The 21,213-nt window shown below is 35.0% G+C and overlaps 2 protein-coding genes across 6 annotated transcripts in view; both read right to left on the bottom strand.

The window, feature by feature from the left end:
• LOC139989657 (short-chain-enoyl-CoA hydratase) overlaps positions 1–21,213 on the bottom strand; it is an 80,096-nt gene that overhangs the window by 32,350 nt on the left and 26,533 nt on the right. The gene's annotated exons all lie outside the window — the stretch shown is intronic.
• Jus (EB domain-containing julius seizure protein) overlaps positions 2,935–21,213 on the bottom strand; it is a 41,910-nt gene continuing 23,631 nt past the window's right edge. Inside the window, exons 3-8 of one of the 5 annotated variants that reach the window (XR_011800371.1) lie at positions 11,929–12,081; positions 9,088–9,228; positions 7,842–7,956; positions 6,921–7,108; positions 4,961–5,090; positions 3,289–3,428 (exon numbers count right to left, since the gene is read on the bottom strand). Coding sequence is in view for 3 of the 5 variants with exons in the window: in XM_072008146.1 (XP_071864247.1) it covers positions 3,271–3,503; positions 6,921–7,108; positions 7,842–7,956; positions 9,088–9,228; positions 11,929–12,081 (830 nt within the window). In the remaining 2 variants the exon portion in view is untranslated. Of the gene's footprint in view, positions 3,504–4,960; positions 5,091–6,420; positions 6,833–6,881; positions 7,109–7,841; positions 7,957–9,087; positions 9,229–11,928; positions 12,082–21,213 lie in introns of all 5 variants that reach the window. The other 4 variants (XR_011800372.1, XM_072008146.1, XM_072008148.1 and 1 more) reach the window with 4 other exon arrangements.

Below are 21,213 nucleotides of genomic sequence, written 5' to 3'. Positions count from 1 at the left end.
TTTTATCATTTTTTTTTTTAAATTTTGTTTTTAAACTTTTATATTCCATTCTAAATCCTCCACGAATATCACATACGCTCGTTAATTCAATTATCGCTTAAATCGCGCAATCTCGGTTATCATTATTGATGATCGTTAAATGATCGATTTAAGATAGCGTTAATCGTTAAAAAGACATCCCTAAATTTAGTTGATACTTTACGGCGAGGGTGCTATACAAATTGATCGTTATGTGTGCAGAAGACAAGAGTACATTTTAGGTGCGGGATCGATAATAACTAAGCGAGTCGAGCTTACACGATATTATATAATATCTATGAATTATCTTCTGTAAATGTTAAGAATAATGATAATCATAATAATTAACAATAATATAACAATGACGATAGCAAGAAGAATCTGTTAGCTATACGTTGCACATAGATCACAGAGTGGATACAGTCGCTAGGCATTCAAAAAATTAATCTACAAATAGTGCAAATAGTGCCAAGCCTAGTATTATATATGTATATATAATTTTCTTCTTCTTTTACATTGGTATATATATATATATAGATTTATATATATTTATTCATTTATTTAATTAATCTCATCTGTTTTTTTTATATGTAAATATGTACTATGTACGCGAGAGCGCAGGCACTAAATTGTTGAGATACAATCGTACCGGACTATCGATGATTCTCATTACTTACTCGGGAAGAAAAAAAGATGATTTCAATGTGTGTACGCGTGTAGATATATCGATATAGCGTGTCTGTATGTGTATAAAGTATCATCGTGAATCGACGTTAGCTTTCGATAACGAGATTTAGTGCAATTAATAATAAACTAATACAGTCGTATAAACGTGTACAATTTGTGTTTGGTCGTGTTCTATCTAAGGTGAAGCCTCTCGAGGTGATTTCGTCCATTCTATTCTCTTTCAATCTCTTTGTTCTTATAGTAAACTTACTAACAGTTGACGCGAGAAAAATTAATCCTTTCAAATTTTTTAACACGTGAACCGTTCTTTTACTATCATTTTTGACGAATATTCTTTCTCGAGCAATGAACAGAGCTTGTCTCACGAGGCAGGCGGCTATAGAATAGATCGAGTAAGACACGTTCGCAAAGTTCAGAAGCATGTGAAAGTAAATCTTATGGAGCGCTCGATAAGAAGCGATAAGGGATAAGGATAAGTCGGACGAACAATCGATCGTGGGTGAACGGGTGTAACGTCTACGAATCTCACGGCGATGAGAAACGACCGTGCCGAGCTTACGTGTAACCCCCATGTATATAATACGTACATGTAAGTACCGTTATCTTCGTTTCCTGTTACGCGTAACGAACATGATCGCGCACGATTTCTTGTTAATCCTTACTTTAAACATGTTTATCAAGGAACAGATAGATTTCTGCTCGATGGTGTGCTTAAATATCACGCGGCTTAATTGGTTCGCTACGCTATGTATATAAGAAAGTATGCGTAGCGTTACCCCCACGATGTCGGTTCAAACACTTTTCGTCTGGTCCCATTCGTGTTGGCTTCTCGAAAAGAAAAACCAGAGAAGATTGCTATCTTTCTTCTGGCATGAACGATCGGTACTTCGTCAGTCGATATCTTGTGTTGGGAATACGTAATTCACAGAAAAGGATCTGCCAGGGAGTCTTCCACAGGCGATCCTCTTGTCATCGATAATAATCTCGCGTTTCCCGCAGCAGACACCTCCTCTATTCCTTCGTACAATAATAACATGTATCGATTTTGTATCAGACCAGCTGACGATTTGAAATACCTACATACGATAAAGCGCAGCTACTACGACACCCGAGTTCCATCTTTTAGCTCTAGTTAAGATTTCGATTACTCGACAAACTATCCGTTGTGGATAGTAAAACGTAGAGTCAATGTATGTGTATGTGTGTGTGTGTGTGTGTGTGTGTGTGTATGTGTGAGTGCATATGCCGTAAGGTTACATTTCACGTTGAAAAAATCGAGTACTTTGTACGCTGGTGTAATATTAAAAATACACAATACAATAGGATAGTAGAGATAAAAGACAGAACGCGATGGATACGAAGATTATCTCTCACGGACGAGCCGATCTGGATCGACTTTGGCTGATTGTTGTTCCGCGATCGTCGATGGATCGCCGTTTTCTTTTTTAGCGTTCGTCTAAAACGATAGTTGGCGCTTACAACTTTGTTAGAAAGATCGACCAACGCGTCGAGTGTTACTAGATTCGACAGTATCGTTTATAAAATACGAATTCGTTTTTATCGGCTAGAGAGTGTTTAGCTTGAAAGCGATGAATCTTTTTAGCATAAGTGACCATTTTAATGGCGAAACGTACGTTTTCGTTTGGTCCAAACATCGAAAAACATCGCAAATCGACGTAAAGCTTCGTATTTCCTGGACGAGTGACGTGGAAACACGAAATTTCCATCGTCTTTGCTATGTTCCGCCTTCAGATTTCGTTAACCCGTCTGTAACGCGAACCAATAGCAAACGAATAGACCGAAAACGAGGAAGCTTCGTCTCACGAATAGAATCACGAATCGCGAGGCTAAGCTTCCCTCTTTACTCGTAGAAAAGAATTATGCTTCTTCCCTAAATTTCTTGCCTTCTTTCTTAAATGCAACAAAATCTAAACGACCTATGAGAATTTATTTGCGAGAATTTGCTCGCGATACTTCAAACGCGTCTCGATAAGATCCTCGATAAGATTCTACGGTGAATTCGACGCGGTTGTCCGCGTTTCTTTATGCAAAATGTTTCGAACGTTGAACCCTTTTTAACGGTACCATAAGTTACGTTTGTCTAGCTTTATCAAAATCGCAAATACAAACTCGATCATTCTCAAACCGAAATTAAACAATGATTATCTCGCAATTAGTAAAAATCACAATATCGTTTCCCACATCTGAATTTCTCAAATTATACATAACTTTGATATTACCTTTGAACTTTGTTTCATGATCGATAATAACAACGAATGTCTAGTATGCAAACGCACGTTAATAAACAATTCTACAATTTTGTACCAAAGTAGCAGACGTAAGACGCAAACGAGCGAATCTTTCCGTGTCGAATAAAAAAGAGGAAATAGAAAATAGATTTTAGAAACGTGATTAGGATAACAGTTTTGTACGTTCTGAAAAAGAGATTGCTTAAGTCGCTTCGAAGACGATCTTTTCATTGCGGGCGACCTCGCGATCGTCGTTGGAAGGAAAATGGCGCGGCAACGATGATCGTGAGGGCTGTGCTTCCGTTCTTCAGCGGATCTACGTCTTGGCATCGAGAATTTCTACGGTGACGTTTTCCAATACGGTTTCCGTCATGTTGCTCGGTTGATTCGGTGGGGACTTATTCGATTTCGTCGAGACGGCCGACGCGTTTCCACTGCTGCTGCGACTTCCACGTCGTGATCCTGTTCGTGAACCTGGTGACAGAGATTTTCTTGCTAAAGTATCGCGTGCTTTGTCGCGACCGCATGCCTCTGACATGACACGAAAAGCTGAAATAAAATTGAAAGCATGAAGAACCGCGCCGAGGGGAGTATACCGTTCGATCGGAGCGGATCTTTCGTTACGATCGTGAAAAAGTTACAGTGGCGGTCGTAAATTTCACGTGGAATATTTTGCAGAGAAATTCTATTTGACAGGTTCCTTCCTGAATGTGAAGAACTAAAACGAAAATCGAAGTTGTATAATACTATTTTACCATTTTAGAAGAAGAATTTCATTTATAATTCTGTTTGGTCACATCGTAGTTTATTCACCCTCAAATGCTATTTCGGGTGAAAGTTGATCGCAGCACATCCTTTTTTCAATGTTCATTAATAGAGTTAAATAATCGGTATTAAATGCTGCATAAAATGTTAAAATATCAAACTTTAGGCTTTTTACGAATAACTGTAACTTCGTTTCTAACGTTTATTGTTTTCTTTCAATGAATATTTGCGCTTCCAATCGCCACTGTGTGAGCTTGCATGCAAATTGTCTAACTCTACAAGTGCTCGAGAACTCGAATTGTAAAGGTGTTTGAAGTGAAACTCGACTCGATCGATTTCACCGCGAATGAATCTTCAGAGAAGAAAATAACAATATGGGCAAATCTTCGTTTGCTCGTAAAATAAAACGACCGATTACGTCGAGGCTTTCATTAACCATTAACGGTGAAATCAATGGATAATCTATCTTACCGTGTAACCGAGATGCATTTCTCAAATGCGATCCGGTCTCTTGTAAAACTACTTCAGAACTCCTTGCGATAATGGAAATGCACGCGTATACTATTTTATCGATTCTCGTTGTCGTAACTCGTGTATCACACTATCAACTAGTCCGTTTGTACTACACGGAGGAAATAAAAAATTTTTTTCCTCACAGAAAAATCATCTATCGATTATACGTGCTATATACTACGTTTTAATTGCAAAAATAATTGCTTCTAATATAACGTAATAATATTTTTATTTTTAAAGTAATTATTTTCGATATAAATTTATTCGAAGAAATAGAAATAAAATGGTTCGAATGTTTTCTTATTCCCTCCCAATTTCATCTACAAATTTACCGAACTTTATTGTGTGCCAATAATGAAAATAACTAGTTAGACTATAAACGTAATCGTGGCTTCGATATCGCGATCTCTACGACAGAATCATCATACGCAAGCAACGTTCTTTTACTGTAGCAAGCAACTATAGTCGTGATCCTCGAGAACGCTAGATAGAGGAGACTCATATCTATTTGTGTTTGTAGAACAACTCACACACTTCTAGGCTCGAAGTTCTGACGTATCCGAAAGAGGGTAAGTAACCATAATATAGGGCTATATACAAAATATACACACACACACATATAATGTGTATATATATATATATATACATACATATGCTAACATGTGATAACATCGTAAGAATTATAAGAAAAAGTGTAATAAAAGAATTCGTAAGAATACGAAACTTACCCTCTTTGAAGGACGCGTCAATTTGAAAAGTTTTTTACAATAGAGCACCTCATAGGTCCACGGTACATGATAATCAAGAACAATGGTCACAGACGGGATCATTAAACAGACTACTGCTATAGATGGTCGACTGCAAAGAGAGTCAAATCCATTAAAAAAGAGGAACATAATTATAGCGAGTTAAGATGCATCGTTCTGTCACGGCGCTTTTAAGATCAGTCTCGTTATATCGTTTCTAATGATCTACGACGATTTCTCAAACCGTTTAACCCCTTGACCTTACGCATTTTGATTCAAAAACGTATATCAAACATCAATTCTTAGTATCTTTCTAATCGCATTGCGATTCCGGAATTACAATCTTGTTCTCATTTTAGCAAACGAAAGGGATTTCCAATGTTCTTGAGATATCCTTTGGCGTCAAAAAATACAACTAGGCTGAGACCGATGAATAAAAAACATAGCAATTAAGGATTAATCAATTGAGGGTTGTTTCGAATAATCGTTTACCAACCGGCCAAAGGGTTATCAATAGGTTTTTATTTAAATCTATTGTTTTGTTTTATTCATTATCGTTCACCTTCGAGTTTCACTTACGAGTTTTGATGCAATTCACTTAACAATTGTCCCATGATTTCACGAAATCGAATAGCATATTGAAACAAGCTAATATAAAAACAGTGAATATAAGAAAGATTATGATTTTTGTGTTTTTATCGTGTCACATAGACGATGGAAGATTTCAGGAAGAGTTCCATGTGGTTGTTGAAAACGATGCATCCAGAATTGTAACGTATCGATCTCGATGCATCCTTGAATTTCAAAATAACCAACAAATATCTACCCTCTTGGCAGGCAATTGTACATGCGAAAATTTCTGAAGGATTCTGAGCTTAGTAGAAGGATTCTAAAGTAAAGAGTAGAAGTAGGCAAGAATAGGTAGTCACCTACTTTATAATATTCGTATCTATGTTATACATATATGGGATGTTCTACGGAAATCGATATACTGGAAGATGGCTATTTTTGGTGCTAGCTGATTAACTCGAGGAACATTCCAACCCTCTCATTAGTTCGTACAATTACAAAAGTTAATTTAACTTCGAAATAACAACCTGCAAGGACTATCGGGACCAAGAAAACGATTACCGTTCTTTCTATTCCTGGCTGAACGCATTGGAAAAAAAAAAAGCAAAAAAAGAACAGACCGTGCAACGCGTACCATTCGATTAAGAAGAAATATAATAAAGAGAGAAAGGAGAAAGAAAGGAAAAGTCGTGAAAATATTCTTTACACAATCGTGAATATTGAAACAGGAAAACAATGATCGTTTCTATACTCTACACACACCTGACGTGGTCGTTGCATTTTTTAAAAACAGAAAGTCCGTTCATGAATTACGTACGAGATGCTCGCTAAACAACTGGTTCTACACGTATATTTCTCGAACAGATGTTTACCTTGAATATTTCACGCAATACACGCGGTACCTCTGCGAAAGCATGAAGCACCGCCAACTATATAGTCGCAGGCTAGACCGTGTCTAACTGTGAGACACGATCGTTCGACAATTGCGAACGTGGAGAACGTTTACCCGAGTCTTTTAACCTGCAATAACCCATAAATTTCTAAAACTATCGTCGTGGAACTGAATGGGAAGAAATAAAACTAAAAATAAAATGTAACAATGTAGAGCAAGAAGAACAAAATTGTAAAGACGACTCGTTTTCCGTTGTGTAGGTCATCCTTTATCTCTTATCTTTTTTAAAATTTGGGGTCAGGCCACAGAAACGTCGAGGCGTCTCGATTTCCATCGAACACCCGATATAAACTGGCGCGTAAAAGAGTCGCTTGCTTCGTTTCAACGGGACACTGTATAACAAGTTGCTTGCTTAGTAAGTGAATGAATAAAAACCCGTACGGCTCACTCTGTGCTGTGAGTGCTGAGAGTGTTTCGCACCTTGCGAGGCGTTCGGCGAGTGGGCGTGTAAGGAGGCCAGCGAGGGTTGCCTCGAGGGTGCCCGTACGCTCGCCCTTGAACCGCGTCTCTCCTGCGCGTGCAGGAGCTTGTTCTCTCTCAGTAACGACACGTTCATCAGACGGGCGTTCGGTGTATTGAAGATGGTACGGTTCTCACGCCAACGAGCCCTGGAACAGATGTAACATAGAAATTGAAAAATTGAAATGGCACAAGATGTAACTGGCAGAAATGAAGATTGATAGATTTGTTACAATTTGCTGTACTAGCAAGTGTTATCTGGAATATTGAAATTTTCAGGAAACATTTATTCTACTTTTCTTAGATGGCGATCCTTCAATACAAAAATATTTCTTCATTTAATAATCCATTTTTGACAGCATTTATAATCGTTGACTATATTAAATTAAATATGAGAATTAGAGATTAATAATGTCCTATCTACAGAATCGAATTGTAAAAATATTGAAACAGAGTATAAACTAATACCATCGTAATTTAACCAGTTTGCTGTTTTTAGTTCTGTCAGTAATAAAATTAAAAAATAGAACAGTCATTTCATTATAACTTAATTCTATATTATAACAGTCACGTATGTTCTGTGTTTGACAAGTGTACTGGTCATTGCTTACTTTTTGTCACATATTTTAGCTACACACTTTTTAAAGAGGTCGCAACAGCTAACTGGTTAATTAAATTTTTACTGTATATTAATTGCAGTTCTATGTATAGTGTATGTGTTAATTGTAGACGTATGTATTAATTTAAAATATGCACATCTAACTAAATACGGAGGCTCCATTTTTAAGCATGACTGTTAGGTTGAAGTAGGTCATAAAGTTTCGTTACGTGAATTGGTAAAGACGAGAGTCACTGTGCAAGATATGCAAATAGATGGCTTACTTGCTGAAAAGCCTAAGGACGACGCAGATGATGATGAACATGAGGGCCATACCAACGAGAACACCGATCATCGTCGGATCGATATATTGGAGATTGGGTTCCTCTTTCTGCTCGGCTGTAAAAAACATATTTCACTCGCTTAATAACCTTTCCCTAACAATCCCTCCTTTTCATATCTTTTCATCCGCAGTTAAGTTCTATTTCATATCTTTCATTTTCAAAAAACGTAATTCATCGTTTATTTCAATGAGACTTGAGCATCCTTGATGAAAGAGAAAAATAAAGAGATACGATGAGGTCGAATAATTTCTGCACTCTTTCTTCCGTGGTTTATATAAAAGTTGGTATAATTGATCGGGACGTATATATCTTTTCACTAACTAAAGTTAGGTATTCTTTACACGATTGTACATCTTTTTTCTCGACAGTCACTGATAAAAACTTTTACTGCATTTAGTTAACCGCAATCTACCACAATCTATTTTCTCTTAGATGTTCATCTCACTATAAATCTTTGTAAAAAATATAAAATGTGTTCTCGCCTTCTAATCTCAGATTACTAAGAAAAGTGAATTGGTCGGAACGAGGCTTTTAACACATTCATTGCTAATAGCGCACATGATAAATGATTTTTGTCTTTTATGTAATGTACATTTCGACAGAATAACTTAGGAAGAGGAACAAAACAGTGAAAAGCACGTTGGGAAACACATTAAAAATTGAAATAATGATTTCCTTAAAAGAAACAACTATTAGAAGTGAACAAGCTAATATTATTAATGAAATTCCGTTAGTCACGAATATCGATCTATAGTTTATCAATTTACTAATATCATTAATTAGTAAATTATTGTGCAAGAGAGCTCAGGTGTCTTTACTTATGTTTAAGCAACGAATGATGTTATGGCCTTGTATGCATACAACGATCGCGACTCACTTCTGCGCTACTTTTCAATTAAGCCCTGACCTGTCCAATTTAATTTACAACGCGTCAAGAGGGAAAATAAAAATGTTAAAGGTACGGAAGCTACGACTTTGCCATTTTTCGCGCTATTCACGCTCTGTTAATTGTTCGCGCGAGACCAGCTGACGAATTAATGAACTTTGCAGGATTTTAGGTCGGTATTCCATTAACTCGGGACGAATGGTTGTCATCGCAAGCGGGCGCGTGTGGAATCTCATTAAAAAGTACGCGGAAACTCGCGTCCCTCCTCCTTGTTGTTTCTCCCTGTGTTTCTGCTCTTACCGACGCACACAATCGAGCCATCAGATTGGGTAACCGGGATCTTCTCGAAGATGCAAATGCAACGTCCGTCTCTGCACTCCGTTTGTATCACTCTCGCTTCGCATTGCTCGTGGAAGAAGCAAGACTCGTTCACGTTCACCGCTGAAAACAGAAACCATTAACGACAGGCTCATTTCTCGTCCCTCGTCGAGGAGACGAAGCAAGTACGAACATTTTACAAAATATTACTCCTAAAGCACATAACGTTTTTCTGCGAAATGGTACTTTTTCAATTTCAGCTTATTATATATATCGTTCATTTATTAGAAGAATATTAATTGCTATTTATTAGGATGAAATGATCATAATTAGCTAATAAAATTAATTATTATATTATATATTAATTAGTTAATAAAATTATATTAATTCATTACTACAGTCTAGTAAAGAATTTAGGAAGCGCTAACGTTTGAAGAATTGAGTAGGTATCTTGTAATTTTTATATATATTTTTTTAGATTTGTTTCATATTTTACCAGCATAATAGTAGTCGCGTCTCATTACAGTGTTAATAAGATTTTTCAATGTTTTATATAACACATACAATACACATAGACATAGATGTTCAAATAATTTCGTGACTGTATATGGAAAGAAAATATGTATAACTTTCCAGATTATATATTTCCACGAATATTACAAAGAACGCCGCTTTTTTTTTATCATTATTCCAATTTTACAATAGGAGAAGAAAGTTTGTTAAAATAATCGTTCTTCGACTGCCTTGCGTTTGATTCGAACGTAGCATTAAATTCTCAGTCAGACGTCAATCCACCCCCTTGAAACTTGAAACCAAATCGCTTTATCCTAGTTTCCTTCCATTCCTTCCGTCTATAGATACAAACTGAACGATATAAAAGCTTGTAAATTAACGAGAATAAAGTTGATCCATTTTATGGACGTTGCCTTCTTCGACTCTAGCTCAGAGATACACTATAAACTTTCTATATTATGTATTTCGACCTCGACTATCGTATCTACGTAACTAATAGACAACTATTATCTGTAAGACACTATCAATGTGTCAGTCAATCGTGCGATGACCTGATGCCCTACTGTTATTTCTAAGCCGCTGTCCATCATCGTGCAGGTCACTTCGGTTTCATTTGATAAAACTACCATTATCCAATTTGAATACTCAAGTTCGATTAGATTGAAACGCGTTCAGAAATCAATAGCCAACGCACATGGATGTAAGAAGGAATTATTTGCCTTTGCGTATTTGTGGACGATAGTGTACATCCAGGGGTTAATGTGGCGAGTTTGATCGACTGATCATACACCGCATTGTCCTCAATATATTGGCCACAGACTTGCAATTAGGAGAATGGCTTAACAGCTATCGTGCTTTAATCCTGAACAAAATCTGTTCTCGAACGTCTCTTTTTTCGGGCCACTGGCGAACTCCTGTTTTGTTCCAGTCGAACTTCAGTTAAGGGTTAAGACTGATAATAAATTAATCTTCTAAGTGTCACGGGCATTCGTTGGGAGAAAACCAATTGGTGAAATTGATTGGAGTAATCTGATAATATTTTCGATAATAGAGATTCTATAATCCTGCGGAGGTCGTGATTGATTTGAGAAGTACATGTGAAAATTTTTAATAAATATTTTTTAATTGTTATATAATATAACATAAATTCGACCTGCTTTTAAATTTGGGAAATTATATTTTGTTCAATAATTGTAAATTTTATCTAAAGTTTTCGTATGTTTCAGATTTCACATATGAATGGAATTGATGAAATTTTTAAAACCACAGTCTCCACAGAGTTAATAGTGCATTGCAATTTAGAATTCATTCATTAATATCTACCAATTAATTAAAATTCGTACGTCAATATTCACACATAATTACGATATCTCGTTAATATTTTATTTCAACATATATGAGCTACAATTAAAACGATAGTTGTCAGCATAACGTTTGTGAAGGAATTCAATTAAAAACGACCAGCTAAAGCAGCGTAATCTGGGCCACTGAATTCACTATTGCTGCTTTCAATTTCTCGTCATGCTTCTAACACCCCAGACCAATAAATGCGCGGTGCCTTGTTTGGATTCCACGAGAGAAAGCCATAAGCAACCACCCCAAGACATTCATATCATTTCAATCGCAAAACTTGGCATTACTAAAAGGGAAAGGCCCGCTCTCTGAAACGTGACTCGACTAGAACAATTTCTTTTCCTGTTTATACGTCTCGCAAGCCATTTTCATCATCGATATTCTTACCATTGTTGTTGTTTTTAATCCTCTACTGGGGATTCAAGCTAGATTACTTTATTCTAGGATGTTTATTTTGAATTTATGGTATGTGTGCTTTGTACTTTATATGATAAATACTACTGATAAAAGATGAGATATATATATGTGCATTTACCCTGCTGGGTTCCTTGAATTCTTATATTTCCATGTTGCTCTTATTTTAACAAACACGAAGGATTTGTAATATTTTAAGAAGAAGTTCAATTATATTACAATATAATATTAAAGATATAATATGAAATTGAAACGAGAAATCACGTATATCAATAAGAAATTTGTTATATTTTTACTGGATGTTTTCTTGACATTAGGAAAATACGATTGTGCCGTAGATGGCTAAAAGAACGTAGCAGATCTAAAATGAAACATCCTAAAATGAAGAAAGCAACTCTAAATCGTTGTACATAATATATCACATACGATCCAATAATTTCAATTTAGAATTACAATAATTTTAATTGTTGCATTATTGTTGAATGAAGATAGACACTTACAAAATGTCTGGATGCCGGCACGCTTGAAAATATACTAACTTACGGTGTCCACATTTGTCGATATGATTCGTTGCCTCGAATTCTTCTCTGCACGTGCATTTGTTCTTCTTTGGTTCGCAGTAAGAGCCGGCAAAACCACATTCGAGATCCTCCATGCAATGATCGCCGAATTTTTTCGTCCCTCTGCCGGTTAAATCTACAAAAAAAGAAAATAAATACATGATTGATTAATGTTAAAAACGCCCAGATTTCTAATTAACTAATTGCTTCCTGAATTTATTTTCTAATAAAAATTAATTTGCACCTTTCGGGATTTTTCATTTATTCTATTAATTCCGATCCATTGACATTTCTTATCGGGAATTTGTTGAATGTTTTAATGATACATAAAATTTAACAAGCAGAAATGTGTTGAAATATGCATTCAACGTAGCCCATTTATTCTCAACTGTACCGAAAACTTCGTTTTATTCTGCCATAAAGTACAATTTATCGTACAATGATTATAATATACGAGCATGTACATATTTCAAAATGTACTGGAGAACATTTTTAAATTTATTAATGAAAAATTGATAAAATACGTGATTTATGAAATGCATGGACTTTCGTAGTCGAATGATCGAAATTCATAAGGCAGGGAATTTAAAAGTCGAAGTTGAAAGAATATGAAGCTATGCTCAAACAGAAATTCCTACGTATGAATAATTTAACCAAGACGATGCAATCAGATATTGAATTTCCACGGATAAATCGTTTTCAAACCCAACGACGGATACAGATCCCACAACCGAACCGTAATTCAGCCCCTACGTTCTAAGCAAATATATCATCCGTAGTGTTTCCAACCCCCTATCGGCCATTCGCATGACGAAGCGTTTCGCTCTGGTTTTCGTGATTGTGCCGCAGGTGCCATGTATATTTACATTTTACGATTCCATTCGTTAATATTTGCAGACGGCTGTGAAGTTAATTCCGCCGAAACTACCTGCGTGACAATGTATTAATTGCGAACAAATACGTATAAGCGGTTCATTCGTGTATTTTGAACAATGTTCGTACTTTATGTACTATTTTCGATAGATAAAATAAAAATTCTGTAATTATTGGTATTAAAAATTAACAAAATCAAAAACTACGATATAACAACCATAAAACGGACGATATGTGTACGTACAATTATGTCAATAACGAATCAAATATGCAATCCAAATGTATTTCACTCTCGACGCAAAGCAATTAAATTTAATTAACTGGCTAAATATACATTATTAACTAATACGAAATTGTAATGTTCGCTTCCCATATCAAAGCTATCACGTTACTTCTACCAATATTTCAAAATAAAATATTCCGTTCCATTAACAATCTTTTCTCGTGTTTTAAAATTCATTCAATTGAGATTCGAAAAACGTAGAAAAATGTGGAAAACGCGGCGATTGACTTACTCGGTTTCCTGCCCGTGCAATTAACTCTTTTTCCAAGTGTGCTCTTCCAGGTTCAACAGAGCGTCGTGTCGAGACGTTAAAGAATTCGAGGCCTGCCGCCTGACGCCGCGAAGGCGGTGACGCCCGTGGGCAAAGTTAAGGAAACTATCCTTTTTTCCAAGGCAAAGAGACCACGCTTGATTACTGCATTGTACTCGCATAATGACACTTCTCTCGAATACGATCGTATTCAACTCGCCTGGTTGAGCAGCTTGGAATATATCATGGTGACGATTTAGAAAGATGCAACTTCGGTTTTGCCATCCCGACGTTTAAATGAATCGTAAAAGTAACAGGACTGCTCGCTCGTTTCTTCGGAACCAGCAAATTAGTTTGATGAGAGGAGTTTATGAGTTTATTCGCCGAGGAGAAAATTAAGATCGTCAGGGAAATATGCGGGCGTCTTGCGAGTTCAATTTCGTGTTCTGAAGTTTGTTTGCGAAATACTTAGATGGATGGTTCGCTTGGTTTCATCTTCCTTAAAATATGGTAGAGTCTAATAGTTGTATGTCGTGTCACAGATGTGTATTATCGCACAGTTTTTATACTACGAATATGCTTTGACTAGACGAATTACGCTTTGGTTTTGTAATGATAGAAAGGAAAGGATGAAAAGAAAAAAGGAGGGCAAAGTGCATTTCTTATTAAGGAAGTGAATAAAAAAGTAGAGTTCATTTTTTTAATTCTCAACGTTAATTCTAAATGCAGTCATTGTAGAAAATAGTAGAAATAAATAAACGATTATTTTATAATCATTCTTCTATGTATTTATAAATCATATTTCTTAATATTCGATAAGTATAAAAGGAATTAACTGTGGAATTATGTTTGATATATATAATCTCAAGGATATCTCAAATAACTAACATAGAAAGACCATCATAATGTCATTCGCATAACTTATTACCTATTTGAACGCTTTTTCAAAGATTCCATTCCACATTCCAGTGAAATTTTGTAACCCAAATTATTCCTATAAATATTTGATGTTTATTCCATTAAGTTATAAATATTTCGAGTGCATTTCGTATATATTTGCTGCTTCTATCGTAGTGTTATATACATATAATATTTTTGTAGCGAAAGATTTCGGGGATTCGACGAGTTTGGCAAATCTTCAATTCAAAAATTTCTTCAGAGAGATATTTCAAGAGAAGGATAGCTTTTGCGATATAAATAAATGCATGAATATTTTTCCCAGTTACGTTTCTTTTATCGAGAAAGAGCAAACTCAAAGACGATTTTTATATCATATGACCAGAACACATGAACACATCAACTCGTGAAAAGAGGATTTCATTTGGGATTTAGGATACGGAACAATAGAGTTCCCTTTCTTTAGAAGGTTGCTACATAGAAAGACGCAAAAGCGTGTAAGCGTACCTGACAGAAAATCTAATAAGCACGAAGAAAAATTGTCTAAATTTATAATATGTGCGTTTAGAAAGAACATCCTTACTACTCTAAAGAATACATATCGTTTAAACTCATTGAGAAATTTGTTTCAACTCAGAGTTTTCTTTCATTCATTTTTGAGGTTATATTAACAAAGCTCCTTTTCTTTCTGAATTTAAATTATATTTCTATAAGAAATTAGTAAATTTTCAACTAAATCAAATTTTGCTAAATCTCCTAGTAATGTCAAGATTTCTCTTTTTTATAGATTTAAGTTATTTTTCTTACATTTCCACCTATCATTTTAACTTTTTTTCCTCTGTATTTATAATATATAAACTTTCAAATTTTGTTCAAATTAATCTTAATTAATCTTAGATTTCATGATACTAACAAAAATTTCTTTCTTCCTTTTAACTTGCGTTTCCATAATAAAATTGCTAAAATTTTTACTAACCTCTTTTTCCTCTATTTCCATTTCTCTCCATTTCTCCAAGATTAACTATCTAGGTACAAATAATATAAACTATTCACAAAATGAAATAAAGACTAACGATTCACTGTTGCAATAAAGAATTGTTTATCTTCTATTTTACTAGTCTACTATTCACGTCTGCTTCCATTTCTGTTCAAACGAGTTATTTCCCGCGCCACGATCGTTCGAGGTAACATAATCGATTTTTCTGAACTGATTAACAAAGACTCGTATGAAACAATCGATCAGGGAGCGTCTTTTTTTAAAGTGTATTCGCGCGATAGAGTGAAAGATAGGAAACAGTGCGAGTACGTGTACAAATAGATCTGTGGGATCATGTAGAAACAGGAACACGTAAAGCTTGCATACGAAACGAGCGAACGTTGCGATCACGACACTATCAGTGTCCCGTAGATATCTCAAACAACGAGAAAGGTGCGTGCAAAGTGCTTTCGTGATATCATCGGGACGCCGCGACGGCGCCGGCCTCAATGGTAAACGATAACCCCCTTGCTGTGATACTATGCCACTATGTCTCGTAATTAACCTCTTGGGTACAAGGATCGGCTAGAGTCGATAACTGCCGAACGCATCCCCATGACCGATTGAATTTGACAATCGCAAAAAACATACATACAACATACAGCTAATTGTTATCTCTTGACTGTTTACATCCTCCTGTTTATGCGTTCTGTGCACTTCGTTATAGGTAAGTAATTTGTCACCTTTTATGCAAGTTTTTACATAATTATTATTAGATTTCACTCTTTTTAAATAAATATTATGGCTGCAATATCAAGTGACATTACGTAGCAAACCAAAAAGGTTAATACTCGTTAGCGTTAGTAATGTTCGTTGTCCACATTGTAGTTTTGCTATTTAAATCTGTCTTCATTATCGAGATCACATAGAATCGTCGACTATGCGCAATATATTTTCATCTGGCAATAAATGACTGTAACTGGAATGAATACTGGTTGCCAGAGTAGTTGGCATATAAACGGAGAAATATATAGGTTCATAGATACATTTGCAGCAGTCAGCAACGTTTATCCAATGAAGTCTACAAGTTTGTTAAATCGAAATGTTTGCGATGATCTGTATATTGGTATCTATGTCGAGGGGGAAGTATTGAGGTTAAGACTTTGGATCTTCGTACAAATTTATATTGATGGGAACATAATTAAAAAAATTATTACAATAAACTAATTATTATACGGTAATAAGTTAAAGGTTACAATGTTATATGAGTAAAAGTAGGTCTTAAAATCATAAAATAAATATAGAAGTAACAAAATTGTAAATAAGTATAATAGAAAAATTTAAGGTTAGAAGAAATAAGGTTACAAGATAGTAAGGTAGAGATTATAACATCATATTGGTAAAATTATGAAGTTTTAAGGTAATATTAACAGAGTTAGAGAGCAATTTAACGACTTATGAAATTCGATAACAAAATATTTAGACAAAAACGTTTTAAAACATATTGTCACGCCATCTTTTACGACTAATTACTATTGATTTTACATTTAAGAGACATTTACATATTTCTCTTGAGAGGGGTATCTTTATTTGTGAAAAATAGAACCACGTTCTTTTTTCATCATACTGATTTTCGAAATTAAATATAGTTAAAAGCAGTTGAAGGCATGTCGTTTCCAAGCGATTGGGGAAATAAAAGAAAATACCGAGGGTGACCTAACCTCGATTCGTAAAAGTGCCAATAAAAGTGAAGAAGGCGTTGATAATAGCGTACAGTTGTTGAAAGAGATTGTAGTTCGAAGGCGACCATTACATTTGAACGTAGAATAATATTTTACGAATAAAGTATTATGACGGTACTCAGGGTACATTTTATGATATTTATAGTGTGTTTATTACGAGCATAGACCGATAAATATATTTGCATATATGCACATTAACTGCGTATGGAACCTTATTTCGTCTGTGGTATGCATTTAATACATGAAAAATGCATTAAAATGAAAAATACAAATTACGTTGAATTGGAAAATTAAAAGTAACTATTGAAATTAATGTCAATTCGTTTTTGTATTGAACTTCCAATAAACCTCACGTTCGTTAAGCTAATACTTGCTCCAACAAGGATTACGTCTAGAATAGAATTCCGACACTTTGGAAATAAAAGCAGGAAATTTTCCGCATAATTCTTCGGGTTATGTCGACTTTTTGTGTAGCCGACCGTCTTCGTTATCAATACAGGAAGACGTGACCCGTAACTATTCGAGATTTCCTTGGCTCTGAGACTCTGTACTTTTCATTCATTCCACTGAGCGAAGTAGAATGGGGCAGGTTTAGGGCAGACCGGTATTTCGCTCGCCTAGTCTATTTAAAATTCTGTTTAAAGCTTAAGATGATGATCAACCACAAAGTTTTCCTCGTTCTTTTATTCCTGACTATCGTCTTTTGACACTTTGTCATTAAGCTCTGTATTATTCCGCAATGCAATCTCATATCCTAACCTCTAACCAAAGAGAATAAAAAATTTATTAATACTCTTCCATTTCTTTAGCGTTTCGTAGATATTTTTTGGTTAATTACTTTCTGATCCTTTCCTTTTTCATTTTTCCATCTTCAATTTTCTCAATTAAAAGAATAAAAATCAAAACTTTTGCTCCCTCAATCCCTTAATCTTCAATTAATAAAGTGAAATGGAGATACACTGAGCCTTTGGTAAGATTTTGAAATACCTCAATAAAAAGAATTAAATTTTAATTCGTAGATTGTAATTAAAACGAGTACTCTAATATTCCACAAGGCTATTTAACGATCATATAGAATTCCTCTTTTTAACTAGGACGAAATATGAAATTCGAATTCTGTAAACAATTGTCTTTTATCCAAGCAAAAGTTAACAGAAATTATTACTTTCATGATTGGGAAACTTCCAACCTTCGAAATTTCTGAACTTTTAACAATAGCATACAAATTACACCTTTCACGGAGGAAACTTTCATCGATCGTTAAACCTTCAATCGAATATCCTTCGATTTGCAACTCGTAACATTTATATTAAACATTCACTGCTAATCAAAGTTTAATTACATACCATATACCATATACCAAACACGATTATAGCGTAAATAATAATAGCAAATAATTTAGCAAATTTCAAATTCTAATAACTTGCAAACTAATGCAATCGAAAGTACGGAGGTCTATGAAGAAGCATGACTCAAAGTATCTTTCCTCTGCGATCTTCAACTATCACGGACAATTTTTACTTAAATTTCTCTGATATTTTATTCACGTCTCGTACTCGAATCGTAAAATATCGGGTCGAACAATCGCCATGACCTGTCAACGCTAGATAAAAAGAAAACAAGCGTGGAAGTACACTTTGACGAAATGATTCTCCATCGAGAAGGAACTCGACGTAGCCGCGACTTGCAATTTCCGCTTTGAAACAACTATGTGAAACTCTAAGGTTCAAACTTCAAAGGAACTAGCTGTTCGCGTATAATTGCGTGGTCAGTTAACGATCTGTCCTGCTTGCTACGACCTGAAAAAATGAGAGAAAGGGAGAGAGAGAGCAAGCGAGAGGGGAAAAGCAGCGACCGCGCTGCAAGAACTGCTTGGTGACTCTCAGTCAGTAAAAATGGCGACTCTTGGGTCAATCTACGCGTTGAAAGTGGGTCACTTTGCAGTGGCACACTGCCAACGCTCTCACGTGCGAGTCGTCCCATGCTTGCTGCAGTCTGAAACTGGCAACCACCTTTCGCCAGGGGCGGCCCAACAGGGTTGTTAGTCAGGTGATTGTTTGAACAATGAAGTCTCGTTGATTCTAATTGGATTTACAACGTCTTTTTTTTTGTTAATTTTCTATGGTGTAATTGTTTAAAAGATTCAATGGATGTTATGATTTCGAATCAAATTCTTATAAGATAAAAATTATGTGCACTTGTTAATAGATCTGTGGCGAATAATAAGAGTGCGTATTACATTTTTAAGTTCGATATTTTCTTCCAAATTCAACAAAAAAATATATATTTTATAGCTTATGCGCGTGGTATATGCAGGACAGAAAGAAATAGCCTGTTTTAATATGGAGAAAGATATGTAGGTGTTTGAATATTTGAATATTGGAACATTATGTTAATATATAATTCATTTGGATGTGTTACATCGTAATAGTATGGGTACTTAGTATAACAGCAATCTGGTAACAAGTGGCTATAAAGTATACTCGCACATACTATTATTTTTTAATGAAGCACTTGCTGATCTCAATTGATTTCTCAACGTCTTTTTAGAAAATTCATTGCTAGGAAATTATTAATATTTTGTGGTCGTTATTTTAGGAAAGCGTAATCTTAACAGTAAATAATCTTAAAATTTATCTGTGTCAAGTTTGGAAATGTATAATTAGAATGTAGCAGATGACAACCTTCGGTAGAAAATTATTGGTTGGTTGTTTGTACCTTGACTGTTTAAGTGGAAGGTTTGAATATAATTTTTTATACTTGGAATTCTCGTTTTTTCTTTAATACATATAGGCATAGCGTTATTTTTAGTCAGGGTTAAATTTCTTTCGCTCCTTTAAACGGCTTTAATAATCATGCAAGGATATAAGCGGTAAGGGTAAAGGTCTAACTGCATTCAATGCGATAGGAAGGAGTAAAAAGCACGAGAGACATAGCTATTTTATTTTTCACTGTCGTTCCATTACTATTGTATTTCATTCTCTTCAATACAATTCTTTACGAACTTCTTGGAATATTTAAAAATAAAGTTACATTAGAAAAGAGATAAAGAAAATTAGTAGATTCAAGAATGTAATTATTTTTGCTTATTCAACTTTTGATGGAATTGAATTTTTGGTGAAATTAATATCACAGTTTAATAAAAGTCTTGCGCTAAATGATCAATATTGCATTCATGATCAAGCTTTAGATGCTACAATGAAGATACAAAAATAACAAAAATTCTTAAAACGTGTTTCACTAGATTCACTTCGCTAAAAAAATCATGAAAGATATAATTTCTTACATATTTCATATTTAGAAAAAAGATTAAGGAAATTAAAAGAAATAGATACATAATGAAATTTATATACCTACGCGAAATTAGGATCTGTACGAAAATGAATAAAAATCTTAAATTACGCGTGTAAAAATATCTTAACACATTTTTCAGTCTTTGCGCAAAAAGAAGAAGAAGGTTCGTTAGATTCGCGGGTAGAATGAGAAATTATAAACGGGAAGAAACACGACGCGACATCGCCATCCAAGAGATAACACGGTTCGCAGAAAACATTTCTCGCGGTGAAAACCATTCGGAAGGAAACTTCGGCCGGTTTCCCGTGTTTTTATCATCTTTACCTTTTATCTCGTCGCTCCTTTCAAATCAACAACGAAGAGCCGTGAAAGGAAGAAGCTCGCGCCTCGTATCAACGCTTGCAACTCGCAGCAGTCACCTTTTACGTCTTTCGAATAATTTGAACGATCGCATCGCAAAAGTTATGTCAGTGAATAATTCCAGCTTGTTCGTTCGAATTGGGGACGTCAAAACGGGTTATCTATCATTTCGAAAAAGAATTGCTCGATAATTCAACGCAGGCACCGTTTCCAGAACCGTAAAATATTATTGCGAAATCGGGTCATCCACGGGGTGAGAATACACACAGGCTCGCGGAAATATTCGAGCATTCGTAGATACATTTTATGAATAAATTATAATATTATTCATAATATTCATAATATATGCGCGTTATACGAAATATTTTGAAATTTCATTGACGCTGCTATGAACAGCTTATTGACGTTGTTCTAAACAGAGCGGGAAACATATACAGAGATTAGAAGATATTAAGTTCAAATAGTAAATAATGCGCAAAGATTACCATCATATTAATAAATTTCATGTTTTATGGCACCGTATTATATACGCTTAGTATAATATACCTAAGATGGATTTTTATTTATTCATATCGCGTGCTAATTTTTTACCG

This window comes from Bombus fervidus, chromosome 8 (assembly GCF_041682495.2).
Source record: "Bombus fervidus isolate BK054 chromosome 8, iyBomFerv1, whole genome shotgun sequence".
In the NCBI taxonomy this organism is placed as follows: domain Eukaryota; kingdom Metazoa; phylum Arthropoda; class Insecta; order Hymenoptera; family Apidae; genus Bombus; species Bombus fervidus.
The sequence above is the reverse complement of the archived record's forward strand: the minus strand, read 5'-3'. Positions and strand labels throughout refer to the sequence as shown.